Source organism: Amyelois transitella, chromosome 28 (genome assembly GCF_032362555.1).
Source record: "Amyelois transitella isolate CPQ chromosome 28, ilAmyTran1.1, whole genome shotgun sequence".
Taxonomy (NCBI): Eukaryota; Metazoa; Arthropoda; class Insecta; order Lepidoptera; family Pyralidae; genus Amyelois; species Amyelois transitella.
Genome location: NC_083531.1, coordinates 4,961,692 through 4,981,358, shown reverse-complemented (window position 1 = coordinate 4,981,358; position 19,667 = coordinate 4,961,692). Strand labels below are relative to the sequence as shown.

General features: G+C 37.6%; 2 protein-coding genes across 2 annotated transcripts; both read left to right on the top strand.

The window, feature by feature from the left end:
* Nucleotides 1–940: 940 nt before the first annotated feature.
* On the top strand, nucleotides 941–2,258 carry LOC132903575 (zinc finger protein 239-like). Its single transcript, XM_060952164.1, has 2 exons — nucleotides 941–1,043; nucleotides 1,456–2,258. The coding sequence occupies exons 1-2, from the start codon at nucleotides 941–943 to the stop codon at nucleotides 2,256–2,258; spliced, it is 906 nt and encodes a 301-aa protein (XP_060808147.1).
* A 1,099-nt stretch (nucleotides 2,259–3,357) lies between these two features.
* LOC132903574 (zinc finger protein 84-like) lies at nucleotides 3,358–18,882 on the top strand. Its single transcript, XM_060952163.1, has 4 exons — nucleotides 3,358–3,371; nucleotides 6,131–6,882; nucleotides 14,978–15,892; nucleotides 18,827–18,882. The coding sequence occupies exons 1-4, from the start codon at nucleotides 3,358–3,360 to the stop codon at nucleotides 18,880–18,882; spliced, it is 1,737 nt and encodes a 578-aa protein (XP_060808146.1).
* Nucleotides 18,883–19,667: the final 785 nt, after the last annotated feature.

The following is a 19,667-nucleotide window of genomic DNA, read 5'->3' as shown; positions in this document are numbered from 1 at the left end:
CAATGAGTGTCTTATCTGTCTAAGACATTTTAATTTATACTAATATCTGAAGCAGACTCGATTCTTACTTAATAAACATAAGACTTACGAAATATTATGTGTTCGTTCACACGCAATGATTTACTTCAAATTATATTAAATACGTTTTCATAATCTCTCAAGGAAGTAACAGACATTAAATGTGAAAGATCTAACGTACACCTGTAAATTAATTGCTATTTAATAGTAATGTCTCAATCTACTGTGCTAGATTTACAGATAGTTGAACAAGTTCTTTCAGACGAGTGATACGGCGTTGTTGAAATTCATTTTTAACTATTTTTTCGCCGTGGGTATTTAAATAAAGAAAACTTAGTATCGAAATTGATAAATGGTTAATACAAGTAAAATATCTGCCGTAAACAAAACGCTAAATCAGCTGATATTGACACAGGAGAATGGCAATGACAATGAGTCTGACAGATCTACAATGTCGAGGACACGCTGCCGTGCCCTTAGTGTCTGTCAATGTCAGACAGCAAGTGTGACAGTGACAGATATCTTTTTAAAACTACCTTCAAAATTATTAAAATTAAAGTCGATACCCCATATTCTAATACTGTGCAATAGAATATGTTTATTTACTAAAACTTAAACCTACTGAAGTAGATAGTGCGTATATAAGTGTTTTCTCAGCTTTTTGTCATGATTTTATTCTATTTTAACCAATTAAATTAAATTCCTACCACTAAATTGCTAATTACACAGTCAGGTAACAGATTTCCTAAATAACGTGTGGACGAAGCGAACGATGAAGATAGTGGCTAATATTAATTAATCTTTAAAGGGGTTTTGGAGGTAGGTGTGTATATCTACCTACAGAAGTACTTACAACCTGCCCGAGTTGTTTGACACTACATACATATATTATAATTTATATGCTTGCAGATAACTATCTGTGATGGACGGTGCTGTTGGTCAGGGCGGATCTCTGCCCGGCTTTGGGGTTCTAGCTATGTTTGCGTATTCGCGGTCTTATATCGTAAGAAAGGATGAACAATTTGGTAAGTTTAAATAAAGCGCAATAGCCACATAACATTTGATTTGTGAGCTGCATTGTTCTATATTTAAAGTTATGTACATTAGTTTAAATACTAACCGATGCGTTTACGGTGAGGGAAAACATCGTGAGGAAACCTACACATTCAGATTGCGGAGGTCAAATGGAAGTCGCTTCGTGTAAATACCTGACTCACCTAATCTAGGGTCCACGGTCAAAGGCATACCCCGGGCTCCACTCCAAAGTGATGAGGATGCAACCTTGACTAAAGCCAGGTGATGAAAACCATCTAAATCAAACAAACAATTTCAAAGAATTTTAGCATTTTGTTTTTTGAATTTGAAGTATGTTTTAATATTTGTATTTATTTATTTTTAACTTATGCTTTCTTCTCAAGTCGGTCTAATTAATCACAGATACTGCGTCAGCTGACACATCCGGAGTTGACAAACGGCAACCAGGTGCAGGAAGTACAACCAACAGGACACAGCGCGAGTCTCGACGAGAGTCAACGTCACGGAGTGGTCAGGGTCCACTCCAGTGTTATATTTGTGGAAGACGTTTTGAATTTAAATCAAATTTTGACAGACATTATAGAACTCACACTGGCGAAAAACCTTATGAATGTGACGAGTGTCAATGTCAATTTGTTCAGAAGATTAATTTAACAAATCAAAGGAGAACTCACACTGGCGAAAAACCTTATGAATGTGACGTGTGTCAACGTCGATTTGTTCAGAAGAGTCATTTAACAAATCATAGGAGAACTCACACTGGCGAAAAACCTTATAAATGTGACGTGTGTCAACGACGATTTAATCAGAGCAGTAGTTTAAACGCACACCGTAGAACTCATACTGGTGAACAACCTTATGAATGTGACCTGTGTCAATGTCGGTTTGTTCAGAAGATTAATTTAACAAATCACAGGAGAACTCACACTGGCGAAAAACCTTATGAATGTGACGTGTGTCAACGTCGATTTGTTCAGAAGAGTCATTTAATAAATCATAGGAGAACTCACACTGGCGAAAAACCTTATGAATGTGACGTGTGTCAACGACGATTTAATCAGAGCAGTAGTTTAAACGCACACCGTAGAACTCATACTGGTGAACAACCTTATGAATGTGACCTGTGTCAATGTCGGTTTAATATGAAGAGCACTTTATTATCACATCATTTAACTCATACTGGTATAGAAAACCTATGTATGTGATGCGTGTCATAAAATTTAAATCAGAAGAGTAATTTCACAGTCCATCTTAGAACATACAGGCAATTGATATACTGTGGCTCTATTTATTTATTATTTATGTATAACACTTTATAAGTGAATGGGAGATGACGCCGCAAACTGAAATCTTCAAATAAGGGCTAATGTGAAGGACGGCGCAGGACTAGGCACTGTTACGACTCATTGCCTCATTGACTCACTTTTAGACCGTAATCACAGGCGCATCCTGCGCTCGGGTTGACGATACAAGAAAGGAACTTGTGACGTCGTATCTGTGTCAGTCCTGCGCCTCACTCTTATATAAAGAGACTCGCGACGGCGGACGTCCTTCTTTTTGCCAGCACTGCGTCCCTAAGGATTTGTGCAGCGTGCCGCGGACTTCGGCCGACCTCAGTCTGACCGATTCGGACAGACTGGAACGAATTTGTGTAATTAAACGGCGGCGTATTGCAGTGTGCCACCGATTGACGACTAGCGAACATTCATACGACCTGCGCTGCACATTCCACAACAATCTGACAGACCGGCAGTGTTGCCAGATTAGCGATTTTAGGCCGTCACAGACTTAGCTATACTATACATTGTAGCTAGCTATTTCTATCGTTAACGATGTATGAAATCACGTGAACCTCCTTCAGAACCGTAAATCAGTCGCTGGTCGCTAGTCGGCCGCACGCTGCACGAGCCCTAAGGTAAGGTTGTGTTATCTCTAAGCGGGCTGCTCGCCGACTCTCACGACCCCATTACCTTCATAAAGTGTAAGTGCAGATAATAAATATTGATCTTTCCAATCTGGTTTTAACTTCTCTCTTCTCCATGTCCCTGTTTAGTGTTGCCGACCAATACCTAGTCCACTTCCACGGGTTTACTCAACTATCGATAGTAGGTTTGTGGACCAACTATGAATTTGTGGCGACATCTCTACGCCACAAGTCACAAGAGCCAATCTCTCTATCAGCCGATAACAGTAATAATAACAATAATTAATCTCAACAAATTAGAACCTTCTTAACATTTGTAGCAGGTTTATATTCTGCCTTCGGAAATACGAAAGTATTTCTGAATATCGTTCTCGGCTAAAATGGCTCTTAATCGGTAACCGAAGAAGTCTTCACATTTTATGTCAGCTCTATAACTTTCTCATTAATCAGCTTGCCCCAGACTATCATAAAAAAGACTTCCAACTATTAAGTTCCACTCTCGAAAGATTTCTACGTTCTTCAAATAAGTTAGCTCTTGCTACCCCTTTTCACCGTACAGGTTTTGCCTCCAATTCCTTCGCCGATATGGCTGTTATGCTTTGGAATTCACTTCCCGAGTCCATCAGGGCATCCTCAAGTCGTTCTAGTTTCAAATCACGGGTCTACGGGTTTCTCTTCAGTCGCGAGGGTATTTGATACCTTTCTGCCTTTTCACTCATTTCGGTAATCGCTACACCTATTAATTTTATATACCTATTGTTTCTTTATTGTAGTATCTATGTTTATTATAATTATTTTATTTTATATTTTGTGTAGGTATAAATATATTTATTTAGTTTGAACCCACACTTAAAGTTCTCTGTCATACCCAATGGTTGACTGGTAGATAATGCTTTAAGCATTAAGTCCGCTAATTGTGCTATACATTTGTATTTTGGAATGACGACAGCGAGACGCATATAAAGGGGAAAACTAAAAGGTGAACCAATGAGTGTCCTATCTGTCCAAGACATTTCAATTTATACTTATATCTGTGGCAGACTCTATTCTTACTTCATTGGTAATTTACGACTTACGAAATATTATGTGTTCGTTCACATGCAATAATTTACTTCAAATTATCTTAAATACCTAATTACGTTTTTATAAACCCTCAAGTAAGGAACAGAATTTTGAATGTACATCTTGAACATCGTAATCTCCATTGAATTACTTCAAGATCTAACGTACACCTGTAAATTAATTGCTATTTAATAGTAATGTCTCAATCCACTGCGCAAGATTCACAGATAGTCGAACTAGTTCTTACAGACGAGTGATACGGCGTTGTTAAAATCCATAATTACCATTTTTTGCGCCGTCGGTACTTAAATAGAGAAAACTTAGTATCGAAATTGATAAATGGTAAATACAGGTAAAATATCTGCCGTAAACAGAACACTAAATCAGCAATCAAATGATATTGACACAGGAGAGAATGGCAATGACAATGAGTCTGACAGATCTACAAAGTCGGGGACACGCTGCCGTGCCCTTAGTGTCTGTCAATGTCAGACAGCAAGTGTGACAGTGACAGATATCTTTTTAAAACTACCTTCAAAATTATTAAAATTTAAGTCTATACCCTATACTCTAATACTTTAGAAAAGAATATTTTTATTTACTAAAACTAAACCCTACTGAAGTAGATAGTGCGTATATAAGTATTTTCTCGGCTTTTTGCCATGATTTTATTCTATTTTGACCAACTAAATTAAATTCTTACTACTAAATATCTAATTACACAGTCAGGTAACAGTTTTCCCAACGAACGTGTGGACGAAGTTTAACGATAAAGATAGTGGCTAATATTAATTAATCGTTATTCTGTGTGGTTTCTGAGGCGTACTGCAACAGTACCAAGTTGTTTAGTGGATAAAGCGTAGTAGGTACGTAAATACATAAAATCACATCTCTTTCCCACAGAGGAGGCAAAAACTACATCTTTCTTCCTCTTACCACGATCCCTGTACACTTTTTTCGCTTTACCCACATTCCTAACTCTTAATTAAAGCTCGTAGTTATAGACTTTTCGTCGGGACCAGGACTTCCTGTTTTGGTCAAGGTACGTTCATCTAGGCCTCCGCACTCGCCCGCGTTTATCAGGTTTTAGGAACTGAACACATTTGTTACGTGTTTAAGTGGTGACCTCCCAACTAATTTTCACGATTAAGGGGTTTTGGAGGTAGGTGTATATTTCAACCTATATAAGTACTTACAACCTGTCTGAGTTGTTTGACACTACATACATATTTATATAATTTATATGTTTGCAGATAACTATTTATGATGGACGGCGCTGTTGGTCAGGGCGGATCTCTGCCCGGCTTTGGGGTTCTAGCTATGTTTGCGTATTCGCGGTCTTATATCGTAAGAAAGGATGAACAATTTGGTAAGTTTAAATAAAGCGCAATAGCCACATAACATTTGATTTGTGAGCTGCATTGTGCCTGGCATATTGTTGGGCATATGTCCACATACCCACATTGTCCATCCCGCAGCCACCACACGTGTCATTTCTGAACATCCATGACGTGAATATTGAATATTATGACGGCACCTTTACCTCGGCCGTGTACCAATGACTATTTTCAAAGTCATGTACATTAGTTTGATTACTAACCGATGCGTTTACGGTGAGGGAAAACATCGTGAGGAAACCTACACATTCAGATTGCGGAGGTCAGATGGGAGTCGCTTCGTGTAAAAACCTGACTCACCTAATCTAGGGTCCTTGGTCAAAGGCATACCCCGGGCTCCTCTCCAGAGTGATGAGGATACAACCTCGACTAAAGCCAGGGGAAGAAAACCGTGTAAATTAAACAAACAATTTCAAAGAATTTTAGCATTTTGTTGTTTGAATGTGAAGTATGTTTTAATATTTGTATTTTTTTATCTTATGCTTTCTTCTCAAGTTGGCTGATTAATGACAGATACTGCGTCAGCTGACACATCGGGAGCTGACAAACGGCAACCAGGTGCAGGAAGTACAACCAACAGGACACAGCGCGAGTCTCGACGGGAGTCAACGTCACGGAGTGGTCAGGGTCCACTCCAATGTGATGTTTGTGGTAGACGTTTTAAATTTAAATCAAAGTTTGACATACATTATAGAACTCACACTGGCGAAAAACCTTACGAATGTGACGTGTGTCAACGTCGATTTAATAAGAGCTGTAGTTTAAAAGCACACCGTAGAACTCATACTGGCGAAAAACCTTATGAATGTAACGTGTGTCAACGCAGATTTAATGAGAGGTTTAGTTTAAAAACACACCTTAGAACTCATACTGGTGAAAAACCTTATGAATGTGACGTGTGCCAACATCGATTTGTTCAGAAGAGTGATTTAACAAAACACAAGAGAACTCACACTGGCGAAAAACCTTATGAATGTGACGTGTGTCAACGCAGATTTAATGAGAGGAGTAAGTTAAAAAGACACATTAGAACTCATACTGGTGAAAATCCTTATGAATGTCACGTGTGTCAACGCAGATTTAATGAGAGGAGTAAGTTAAAAGGACACCTTAGAACTCATACTGGTGAAAAACCTTATGAATGTGACGTGTGTCAACGCAGATTTAATGAGAGGAGTAAGTTAAAAAGACACCTTAGAACTCATACTGGTGAAAAACCTTATGAATGTGACGTGTGTCAACGCAGATTTAATGAGAGGAGTAAGTTAAAAGGACACCTTAGAACTCATACTGGTGAAAAACCTTATGAATGTGACGTGTGTCAACGCGGATTTGTTCAGAAGGGTGATTTAACAAATCACAGGAGAACTCACACTGGCGAAAAACCTTATGAATGTGACGTGTGTCAACGTCGATTTAAGGTGAAGAGATATTTAACAAGACACCGTAGAAATCATCCTGTTTTTTAAATCTATGAATCGGAAGTGTGTCATAAAATATGAAGTCAGAAGAGAAATTTCATAGTCCATCTTAGAACATACAGGAAATTGAAAAACTGTGGTTCTATTTATTTATTACTTATGTATTACAATTTATAATTATGAATGGGAGATAACGTCGCCAACTGAAATTATGTGAAGGACGGCGCAGGACTAGGCACTGTTACGACGTCGCAAGGCGGAATAAATAAATAAATATATACAGGACAAGTTACACTGATTGAGTTAGCCTCAAAATAAGTTCGAAACTTGTGTTACGAGATACAAACTCTACGATATTTTATAACAAATACTTATAAAGATAAACATCCAAGACCCAGGCCAATCAGAAAAAGTTCTTTTCTCATCATGCCCTGACCGGGATTTGAACCCGGGACTTCCTGTGTCACAGACAAGCGTACTACCGCTGCGCCACAGAGGCCGTCTGTATTCTGAATTTACTTCGTGTCATTGCCTCGGGTTGACGATATCGTCCCCTTACTGCAAAAACCAACTAAGTGCATGAAATTAGGTTTCGAGAAATTGACGTTTAAAGGTTTGCACTGTCAAATCATTATTAAGATTGTAACCTATCAAGAATCTGTTCATGTATTTTTAATACTTATTTATTATGCTTTAAAGGTAATTAGTACAATAAAAGCAAATCCTCGAAATACTAGAATAAATTAAGGTATTAGGGCGAGAGGTGGTGCAAATAAATGGTTTTTACTGTAAAGATTTTTTAACTTTACTACTTAAGTGCCCTAAATATTACTTAATATTGGGTTAGTTGCTTTTAATTTAATATTAAAATATCCCATAACTCACTAAAATGTTACAAATATGTTGGTAAAACGAGTTTAAAACACAATTTTGTCGGCCTTAATACTTTATTGTGTTTAAAAACAATACCAAATAGTACAATCATCATCATCAATGTTGTTAAAATAAAAAAAACAATTCTTTATTAATTTAACATAACCAAAATCAAATAAAAAAAGTCATACAAAAAGTCTGCAGTTTTAGTGGATGATTCGTTTAGGTCTGAAGATCCTCTACTGTTATCATCTGAAATATAAAATGTGCATAAGTAGTTGTTCTCTGCTAACTTGCAAATACATACATGCATACATACATAAAATCACGCCTCTTTCCCGGAGGGGTAGGTAGAGACTACTTCTTTCCACTTGCCACGATCTTTGCATACTTCCATCGCTTCATCCACATACATAACTCTCTTCATGCAAGCTCGGCGGTTTCGGGTACTCTTGACCTGAACATTTACCAGGACGTCCTTAATTTGATCAAGATACGTTCGTCTAGGTCTTCCCACTCCGACCATTCCCTCCACACTCTCCTTGTATATCTGCTTAGTCAACCTGCTTTCATTCATTCTCTCCACATGACCAAACCATCTTAACATACCCGTTTCTATTCCTGTAACTACATCTTCTTTCACATCACAACATTCACTTATCACGCTGTTCCTTATCCGGTCACTCAATTTCACACTGATCATACATCTTGACGCTCTCATTTCCAGTGCATTTATTCTGCTTTCGTGCTTCTTTTGCCATGCCCAACTTTCACTCCCATACATTAATGTCGGGACCAACACGCCCCTATGCATAGTCAGTCGAGCCTTTTTGGATAGTTTCTGACTGCTCATAAAGGCATGCAAAGCTCCATTCACCATGTTCCACGCGTTCACTCTCCTTTCAATATCACTATCACACTTGCCATCTGATGTAAACTCCAATCAAAATATTACATGCTGTCATTTCTTTCTCCATTTCAAAAACCAGTGTTTTAGTTTTACTTACGTTCACTTTCATTCTTTTCTCTTTCAAAGCTTCATGCATACAGTTTACCATCTCCTGTAACTTTTCCGCTGATGACGCAGGTATAACCAGATCGTCGGTATAGAGCAGACATTTGACGAGTAACTCATTCATCCTTAATCCACTTTCAGACCCTTTCAAATCTGTCATACAACTATCCATAAATAGGTCCTCGGCCGCTTCTCCAACACAAATTGAAAAGGCAGTAAAACTGACTAGCTAATACGCCTTGTCCTGCTTTTAGCATCTTGACCGACACTATCATACCCAGCAGCCTTACCCGCTTTCATACTCTTAAGTGTTTTCACAATTTCGAACATTTCAATTTCGCCTTCCATCTCATTCTCTTTTTCTTCGCTATAACATATTTTTTTAATATTTCCTTCCTTTTTTTCAAATGAACTTTCAAAATACTCCTTCCATATCTTAACACATAAAATATTCTTCTCCTTTCACAACGCTACCATCCTGGCTTCTGATCCTGGTCAGCTCTCTGGTTATAGTTTTTCCTCGGGCTAACCTTACGGATTGCCAGAATACTTTCAGAACTTGCAAATATTCAATTCAATACATAAAATGAATGAACCGATTTAGATATGGAAAGACTAGGAGTCGTCGAAAGCCTAAAAGGCGAGGTAAAGTAGGAAGGGGGTGACAGGGGAGATGATGCATCATCTCTCCTGTCACCCAGATAGATAGACAGACAGACGGACAGCGGAGGCTTAGTAATACGGTCCCGTTTTACCCTTTGGGCACGGAACCCTAAAAAAGATGTACACATATAAATTCACTTTCAAAACCTAACAACTATAAACATTCATTTAAATATGTTTAATTAGCAAATAAATAGCATAGTAACATATATCAAATGGTAGCTAGACATGTAATTTTTTGCCATAAGCACTTACGGTCAACTCCGATGGGCTAGATTTTTTCGCATTTACACTGACTGGGTAGGTATTATTATAGTCACCTAAAAATGAACGATCATCATCACATGCACATTCTTTTGTTAGTAGTTATAAAATCTGTTGTAAAATATTGTTAACTAGCTGTGCAAATGTGTGCACCGTAATAGGATTAGTTCCTGAGATTAGCGCGTTCAAACAAACAAAGAAACAATCTCTTCCGCTTTATAATATTAGTATGAATAAAAAACAAAATAAGCCTTCCCGCCACCCCAGGTCGCACGTAAGTAGGTATTTATCTTAGTATATGAAAACTTATTTATCGTCAGAAATCATCGGCAAAGTACATGCGTATCATAATATTGTGCTATAGTTAGGTGTAATACAATCTAAATATAGATCATAATAATACATTCCGTTTCAATTTTCAACTAAGTAGGTAACAAAATCATTCTTACAAAAATCTTACCTAAAATTAATTAGGTACATAATGATTTTACTTACCCGATTTTTTCGTATTTTCTCCCCATACAAGGTTTAACATTTTTCTAGATCTGGAACTCATTATTATAAAATTATACACACAAAACAGCAAATTTAACGAAATTCAACGCAGGCGCACAGTAAGAGCGACGGTTGAAACGCGACTTACACGGTTTTTGCTGACGGGCTGAATTAAATCAAAGTTTAAAAGCTTACAAGTAAAACCAACAAAACTACTTTATTATATTTTTCTTGTAGATAATATTTATTTACGAGGGAAATATGAATCAGTAAAAATGACTAACAGATTATTAAATATTTTGTAAGTAGGTAACATAGAGAATTTTATCTAACAAGTAACTGCTAAAAGCTTGCTAGTATTGTTAAGTATATTTTTGCAGTACTTGAATAATTTTGTTTTGTCAAAATTTAACATGCCAAAACCATTGAAAATACGATTACTGATCTTTTTTGTAAATTTTATTTAAACATTTTATTTAACCACTACACATTACTGTTTTACTGTACATTATTTTCAAAATTACACTGTAAGATATCTTAGCGAAAAGCTAAATCAGGAATGAAGCGTCATATCAAAAAACGGGTTTTACCAGCGTATAGAGCTTGAAAAGGAGATTATGAAGGTGCACTTAACTCATTTTTGACAAAAAGTGACTTTAATTGGTTTTTGCAGTAAGGGGACGATATAAGAAAGGAACTTGTGACGTCGTCGTGTCTGTGTCAGTCCTGCGCCTCACCCTTATATAAAGAGACTCGCGACGGCGGACGTCCTTCTTTTTGCCAGCACTGCGTCCCTAAGGATTTGTGCAGCGTGCCGCGGACTTCGGCCGACCTCAGTCTGACCGATTCGGACAGACTGGATTGAACTTGTGTAATTAAACGGCGAACTGCAGTGTGCCACCGACCGACGACTAGCGAACATTCATACGACCTGCGCTGCACTTGCGATTTAAGACCGTCACAGACTTAGCTATACTATATATTGCAGCTAGCTACCACACACGGAAATGAAACTTTAATATGTATATATTTTAATGGTGGGTGTTTAAAAGCGAAAATGCGGGAGACTTAGGCAACGATCTTTTGACAAAATATCGGATTACAAAAAACAATTTAGTCAAGACTCAAAATCGATACAGATTTACAATGTTGCAATTTGATTTTTCACTGGTTAAACTGTAAAGACAAACAAACTAACTAACTACCGCAACTATAACTGAGATTGTTTCATTGGTATCTGGCATAATTTCTATCGTTAACGATGTATGAAATCACGTGAACCTCCTTCAGAACCGTGAATCAGTCGCTGGTCGCTAGTCGGCCGCACGCTGCACGAGCCCTAAGGTAAGGTCGTGTTATCTCTAAGCGGGCTGCTCGCCGACTCTCACGACCCCATTACCTTCATAAAGTGTAAGTGCAGATAATAAATATTGATCTTTCCAATCTGGGTTTAACTTCTCTCTTCTCCATGTCCCTGTTTAGTGATACCTAGTCCACTTCCACGGGTTTACTCAATGATCGAATAGTTGGGTTTCTGGAATAACTATGAATATGTGGCGACATCTCTACGCCACAAACGTCACAACAGCCAACCACTCGACGCTATCAGCCAATAACAGTGAAGAGCCTAAATCGCGCAAGCAAAGATTTTACGGAACACACAATCTCCGACATAAAATTTTTCACAACCACATTATTCCAGGCATAACACCTATCCTGGCGGAAGGTTTTTCTTCGGTGGCGGTTGAGACCGAATTATCGCTTCCGCTACAGATAGGCTTCTTAAATACCAATAAGTTAAACGAAATCAGACAAGAACCGTATCTTGAATTACTTGAGTGCCCACTCCAGGATCCCGGTCAAAGGCAGACCCCAACCAAGTTGCAAATATGAAAGCAGAATGTTTTTACACCTTCTAAAATGACCTATTGTACACTTAGGTACTTATTATACAAAAATAAATCCCGAAGATCCCTGCGACTGTAGCGAGAGCCAGCCGGAAGCTAATTACCTATTAAGAAAGATAAACAAACGATTAATTTATAAGACATGGAATGAAAAGCCATCATACAGATACATCTCAGAAGAGACCGTCGATACTGTATTATTTGTGACAAGTGGCCACTAGTAACTGACGAAATGATACTTATCACTTTTCCTTATAAGGTAAAGAGAAAGAGACGAATTTAGTGGAATTAATGAGCACTATATCTATGTAATAATTTATCTGAGCTTAATTTTCTAATGCACATAGCGGGAGTGTCGCTCGTCGGAATGACGGAAAGCGGACCCTAGGGCCGTGTCGGATGACGACAGCGAGACCTAGTCCAGGCTAACACGCGGGAGAAGGAGAGAGGAAGCTGTGGTAGATACATACGCTATGCGAATATCAAGGAAAGAACTAAACGGTGAACCAGTGTCTTATCTGACTAAGACATTTTAATTTATACTTATATCTGAGGCAGACTCGATTCTTACTAAATATACATAAGACTTACGAAATATTATGTGTTCGTTCACACGCAATGATTTACTTCAAATTATATTAAATACGTTTTCATAATCTTTCAAGAAAGTAACAGACATTTAAATGTGCATCTCTAATATTGTGATCTCCATTGTATTATTTCAAGATCTAACGTACACCAGTAAAGTAATTGCTATTTAATAGTAATGGCTCAATCCACTGCGCTAGATTCTTAGATAGTTGAACAAGTTCTTATAGACGAGTGATACGGCGTTGTTGAAATCCATAATTACCATTTTTTCGCCGTGGGTAATTAAATAAAGAAAACTTAGTATCGAAATTGATAAATGGTTAATGCAAGTAAAATATCTGCCGTAAACAAAACGCTAAATCAGCAAGCAGCTGATATTGACACAGGAGAATGGCAATGACAATGAGTCTGACAGATCTACAAAGTCGGGGACACGCTGCCGTGCCCTTAGTGTCTGTCAATGTCAGACAGCAAGTGTGACAGTGACAGATATCTTTTTAAAACTACCTTCAAAATTATTATTATTTAAGTCGATACCCGATATTCTAATACTGTAGAATAGAATATGTTACTAAAACTAAAACCTACTGAAGTAGATAGTGCGTATATACGTGTTTTCTCAGCTATTTTTCATGATTTGATTCTATTTTAACCAACCAAATCTTAGCCAGTCTGGAGAACGATGAAGATAGTGACTAATAATAAATAATCGCTATTCTGTGTGGTTTGAGTGGCGTACTGCAACAGTACCAAGTTGCTTGGTGGATAAAGCGTAGTAGGTGCGTACCTAAATACATAAAATCACGTCTCTTTCCCAGAGAGGAAGGCAGAAATTACATCTTTCTTCCTCTTACCACGATCCCTGTACACTTCTTTCGCTTCACCCACATTCATAACTCTTAATTAAAGCTCGTAGTTATAGACTTTTCGTCTGGACCAGGACTTCCTGTTTTGGTCAAGGTATGTTCATCTAGGCCTTCCCACTCGCCCGCGTTTATTGTTGTTACGTGTTTAAGTGGTGACCTCCCAACTAATTTTCACGATTAAGGGGTTTTGGGGGTAGGTGTGTATATCAAGTACTTACAACCTGCCCGAGTTGTTTGACACTACATTGATATATTATAATTTATATGCTTGCAGATAACTATCTGTGATGGACGGCGCTGTTGGTCAGGGCGGATCTCTGCCCGGCTGTGGGGATCTATCTATCTTTGCCTATCCGCCGCATTATATTGTAATAAAGGATGAACAATGTGGTAAGTTTAAATAAAGCGCAATAGCCACATAACATTTGATTTGTGAGCTGCATTGTTCCTGGCATATTGTTGGGCATATGTCCACATACCCACATTGTCCATCCCGCAGCCACCACACGTGTCATTTCTGAACATCCATGACGTGAATATTGAATACTATGACGGCACCTTTACCTCGGCCGTGTACCAATGACTATTTACAAATTTACAAGTTTTAAAAGTACATTAGTTTGAATACTAGCCGATGCGTTTACGGTGAAGGAAAACATCGTGAGGAAACCTACACAATGAGGCTACTAGATATTAGGTTTACCTGCAAAGGTCGCGGGGGTCAGTGGGAGGATGGATATAGTCGAACTGTTTATGTCTTGGGTCCAAAATTATATAATAAGTTGCCTGACCCTTTTAAAGACCTTAATAATAACCCTTTTAAAACCAAATTAAAGAATATCCTGATTGACAAATGTTATTTTAGTAAAGAAGAATTTTTGAAAGATAATTTTTTTTTTTTTGATGTGAGTAATTTTTTTTGACCAATTTTTTATTATTTATTTTTATATAGTTCACTTAAATGTTGACTAATTTTATTTAATACTTAATGAATCTTAATGCTATTATTATGGATTATTTGAAGAACTTGATATAATTTTAATTTCTAATATTAATTAATGAATTAGATCCACAATAACAGCTATACCTATATTGTACGTTCTGTTAAGAATAGGACACATTGTTACATTTATTATTATATATTTAAGATCTATGTAAAACATGTGTACCAAAATAAAGATGATTTGATTTGATTTGGAGTCGCTTCGTGTAAAAACCTGACTCACCCAATCTAGGGTCCATGGTGAAAGACATAGCTCGGGCTCCTCTCCAGAGTGATGAGGATGCAACCTCGACTAAAGCCAGGGGAAGAATACCGTCTAAATTAAATAAACAATTTTCAAAGAATTTTAGCATTTTGGTGTTTGAATTTTAAGTAGGTTTTAATATTTGTATTTATTTATGTTTAACCTATGCTTTCTTCTCAAGTCGGCTGATTAATCACAGATACTGCGTCAGCTGACACATCGGGAGCTGACAAACGGCAACCAGGTGCAGGAAGTACAACCAACAGGACACAGCGCGAGTCTCGACGAGAGTCAGCGTCACGGAGTGGTCAGGGTCCACTCCAATGTGATGTTTGTGATAGACGTTTTAAATTTAAATCAGATTTTGACCGACATTATAGAACTCACACTGGCGAAAAACCTTATGAATGTTACGTGTGTCAACGCAGATTTAATGAGAGGAGTAAGTTAAAAAGACACCTTAGAACTCATACTGGTGAAAAACCTTATGAATGTGACGTGTGTCAACGTCGATTTAATGTAAAGAGTAATTTATTAAAACACCGTAGAACTCACACTGGCGCAAAACCTTATGAATGTAACGTGTCTCACCGCAGATTTAATACGAGGAGTAGTTTAAAAAGACACGTTAGAACTCATATTGGTGAAAAACCTTATGAATGTGACGTGTGTCAACATCGATTTGTTCAGAAGAGTGATTTAACAAAACACAGGAGAACTCACACTGGCGAAAAACCTTATGAATGTGACGTGTGTCAACGCAGATTTAATGAGAGGAGTAAGTTAAAAAGACACCTTAGAACTCATACTGGTGAAAAACCTTATGAATGTGACGTGTGTCAACGCGGATTTAATGAGAGGAGTAAGTTAAAAAGACACCTTAGAACTCATACTGGTGAAAAACCTTATAAATGTGATGTGTGTCAACTCAGATTTAATGAGAGGAGTAAGTTAAAAAGACACCTTAGAACTCATACTGGTGAAAAACCTTATGAATGTGACGTGTGTCAACGCAGATTTAATGAGAGGAGTAAGTTAAAAATACACCTTAGAACTCATACTGGTGAAAAACCTTATAAATGTGACGTGTGTCAACTCAGATTTAATGAGAGGAGTAAGTTAAAAAGACACCTTAGAACTCATACTGGTGAAAAACTTTATGAATGTGACGTGTGTCAACGTCGATTTAAGGTGAAGAGATATTTAACTAAACACCGTAGAAATCATACTGGTTTATAAATCTATGAATCTGTGTCATTAATTATGAACTCAGAATAGTAATTTCACAGTCCATCTTAGATCATACAGGCAATTGAAAAACTGTGGCTCTATTTATTTATTATTTATGTATTACAATTTATAATTATGAATGGGAGATATAGTTGCCAACTGAAATTTTATTTGGGCTTATGTGAAGGACGGCGCAGGACTTGGCACTGTTACAACGTCGCGAGGCGGAATTTACTTCGTGTCATTGCCTCACTGACTCACTATAAGACCGTAATCACAGGCACATCCTGCGCTCGGGTTGACGATACAAGAAAGGAACTTGTGACGTCGTGTCTGTGTCAGTCCTGCGCCTCACCCTTATATGAAGAGACTCGCGACGGCGGACGTCCTTCTTTTTCCCTAAGGATTTGTGCAGCGTGCCGCGGACTTCGGCCGACCTCAGTCTGACCGATTCGGACAGACTGGATTGAACTTGTGTAATTAAACGGCGAACTGCAGTGTGCCACCGACCGACGACTAGCGAACATTCATACGACCTGCGCTGCACTTGCCATTTAAGACCGTCACAGACTTAGCTATACTATATATTGCAGCTAGCTACCACACACGGAAATGAAACTTTTATATAAATTTTAATGGTGGGTATTTAATAGCGGAAATGCAACGATCTATTGACAAAAACTACAGGAAGTTGGATGTTGACTGTTTGTTTGTATGTCTGTACATCGTGGTTCTCGAATAGATAATCTGACTTTTTGATTCGAATGTCATAAGATAATGATTGGCGGCTGCAGCTACAAAATATCGGATTATATAATAGATTATTTAGTCAAGACTCCCTCAAAGTCAATTCAAATTTACAATGTTGCAATTTGAGTTAGTTCACTGGAAAAACTGATGACAAACAAACTAACAAACAACAAACAAACTTACAACCGCATCCATAGCTGAGATTGCTTCGTTGGTAACTGGCATAATTTCTATCGTTAACGATGTATGAAATCACGTGAACCTCCTTCAGAACCGTAAATCAGCCGCTGGTCGCTAGTCGGCCGCACGCTGCACGAGCCCTAAGGTAAGGTCGTGTTATCTCTAAGCGGGCTGCTCGCCGACTCTCACGACCCCATTACCTTCATAAAGTGTAAGTGCAGATAATAAATATTGATCTTTCCAATCTGGTTTTAACTTCTCTCTTCTCCATGTCCCTGTTTAGTGTTGCCGACCGATACCTAGTCCACTTCCACGGGTTTACTCAACTATCGATAGTAGGTTTGTGGACCAACTATGAATATGTGGCGACATCTCTACGCCACAAGTCACAACAGCCAATCTCGCTACTCTATCAGCCAATAACAGTAATAATAACAATTAATCTCAACAAATTAGAACGTCTTCTTAACAATTGTATCAGGTTTATATTCTGCCTTCGGAAATACGAACGTATTTCTGAATATCGTTCTCGGCTAAAATGGCTCTCAATCCGTAACCGAAGAAGTCTTCACATTTTATGTCAGCTCTTTAACATTCTCAATAATCAGCTTGCCCCAGGACTATCATAAAAAAGACTTCCAACTATTAAGTTCCACTCTTGAAAGAATTCTACTTTCTTCAAATAAGTTAGCTCTTGCTATCCCTTTTCACTGTACAGGTTTTGCCTACAATTCCTTCGCCGATATGGCTGTTATGCTTTGGAATTCACTTCCCGAGTCCATCAGGGCATCCCCAAGTCGTGCTAGTTTCATATCACGGGTATACGGGTTTCTCTTCAGTCGCGTGGGTATTTGATACCTTTCTGCCTTTTCACTCATTTCGGTAATCGCTACACCTATTAATTTTTATATACCTATTGTTTCTTTATTGTAGTTTATATGTTTATTAATAATTATTTTATTTTATATTTTGTGTAGGTATAAATATATTCATTTAGTTTGACCCCACATCAAAGTTCTCTGTCATACCCAATGGTTGACTGGTAGATAATGCTTTAAGCATTAAGTCCGCTAATTGTGCTATACATTTGTATTTTGGAATGACGACAGCGAGACACATATAAAGGGGAAAACTAAAAGGTGAACCAATGAGTGTCCTATCTGTCCAAGACATTTCAATTTATACTTATATCTGTGGCAGACTCTATTCTTACTTCATTGGTAATTTACGACTTACGAAATATTATGTGTTCGTTCACATGCAATAATTTACTTCAAATTATCATACGTAATTACGTTTTTATAAACCCTCAAGTAAGTAACAGAATTTTGAATGTACATCTTGAACATCGTAATCTCCATTGTATTATTTCAAGATCTAATGTACACCTGTAAATTAATAGTAATGTCTCAATCCACTGCGCAAGATTCACAGATAGTCGTTACCATTTTTTTCGCCGTCGGTACTTAAAAAGAGAAAACTTAGTATCGAAATTGATAAATGGTTAATACAAGTAAAATATCTGCCGTAAACAAAACGCTAAATCAGCAATCAGCTGATATTGACACAGGAGAATGGCAATGACAATGAGTCTGACAGATCTACAAAGTCGGGGACATGCCGCCGTGCCCTTAGTGTCTGTCAATGTCAGACAGCAAGTGTGACAGTGACAGATATCTTTTTAAAACTACCTTCAAAATTATTAAAATTTAAGTCGATACCCGATACTCTAATAGTTTAGAATAGAATATGTTTATTTACTAAAACTAAACCCTACTGAAGTAGATAGTGCGTATATAAGTGTTTTCTCGGCTTTTTGTCATGATTTTATTCTATTTTGACCAACTAAATTAAATTCTTACTACTAAATATCTAATTACACAGTCAGGTAACAGTTTTCCCAACGAACGTGTGGACGAAGTTAACGATGAAGATAGTGGCTAATATTAATTAATCGCTATTCTGTGTGGTTTGTGAGGCGTACTGAAACAGTACCAAGTTGCTTAGTGGACAAAGCGTAGTAGGTACGTAAATACATAAAATCACATCTCTTTCCCACAGAGGAGGCAAAAACTACATCTTTCTTCCTCTTACCACGATCCCTGTACACTTCTTTCGCTTTACCCACATTCCTAACTCTTAATTAAAGCTCGTAGTTATAGACTTTTCGTCTGGACCAGGACTTCCTGTTTTGGTCAAGGTACGATCGCGTTCATATCTGCAGTCATAGTTTTAAAATTCTTACGGGTTAAAATAGCGTGCACTGTGGTTCCAATAGATACACACACACATGCATATTTAAAAAGAATAAATATTCCATTAAATGAATACGGTCTTTAATACCAATGATTACTAAGTAAAACAGTTTATTATTCTATGACATATAACATAACAAAACAGAAAGAGACGGTAATCAATGATGGCCGAACTGGGCCCGATAATTGTCGATCGAGATATCGTCGTCTCTCATTATTTACATAAGATTTGCCTATAGAGGGAAGCCTGCGACTGCCAGACTTATGACATTCTAATAAGGTTGAAAGTTTTTCTGCACACGACCCTAACATAGGTAGTGGTTCCTTTGAAAGTTATTGGGTAGCAATTTTATTACTTGTGTGAGCAAGTGAGATCTAAGATATATTAGATAATCTCGCTTGCTCACACTCGCTTGTTCTAGTTACTAGCGTTACTTGGATTTCGAAGTTATTCAAGGATTTTTTTTGCCTATT

What these genes read in the sequence shown, in the direction of transcription:
- LOC132903575 (XM_060952164.1), top strand. Translation starts at nt 941, where the DNA reads ATGGACGGTGCTGTTGGTCAGGGCGGATCTCTGCCCGGCTTTGGGGTT. An exon ending in AAGAAAGGATGAACAATTTG is followed by an intron (nt 1,044 to 1,455) that starts GTAAGTTTAAAT and finishes AATTAATCACAG; the next exon opens with ATACTGCGTCAGCTGACACA.
- LOC132903574 (XM_060952163.1), top strand. An exon ending in GAGATATTTAACAAGACACC is followed by an intron (nt 6,883 to 14,977) that starts GTAGAAATCATC and finishes GATTAATCACAG; the next exon opens with ATACTGCGTCAGCTGACACA. An exon ending in ACTCAGATTTAATGAGAGGA is followed by an intron (nt 15,893 to 18,826) that starts GTAAGTTAAAAA and finishes TTACACAGTCAG; the next exon opens with GTAACAGTTTTCCCAACGAA.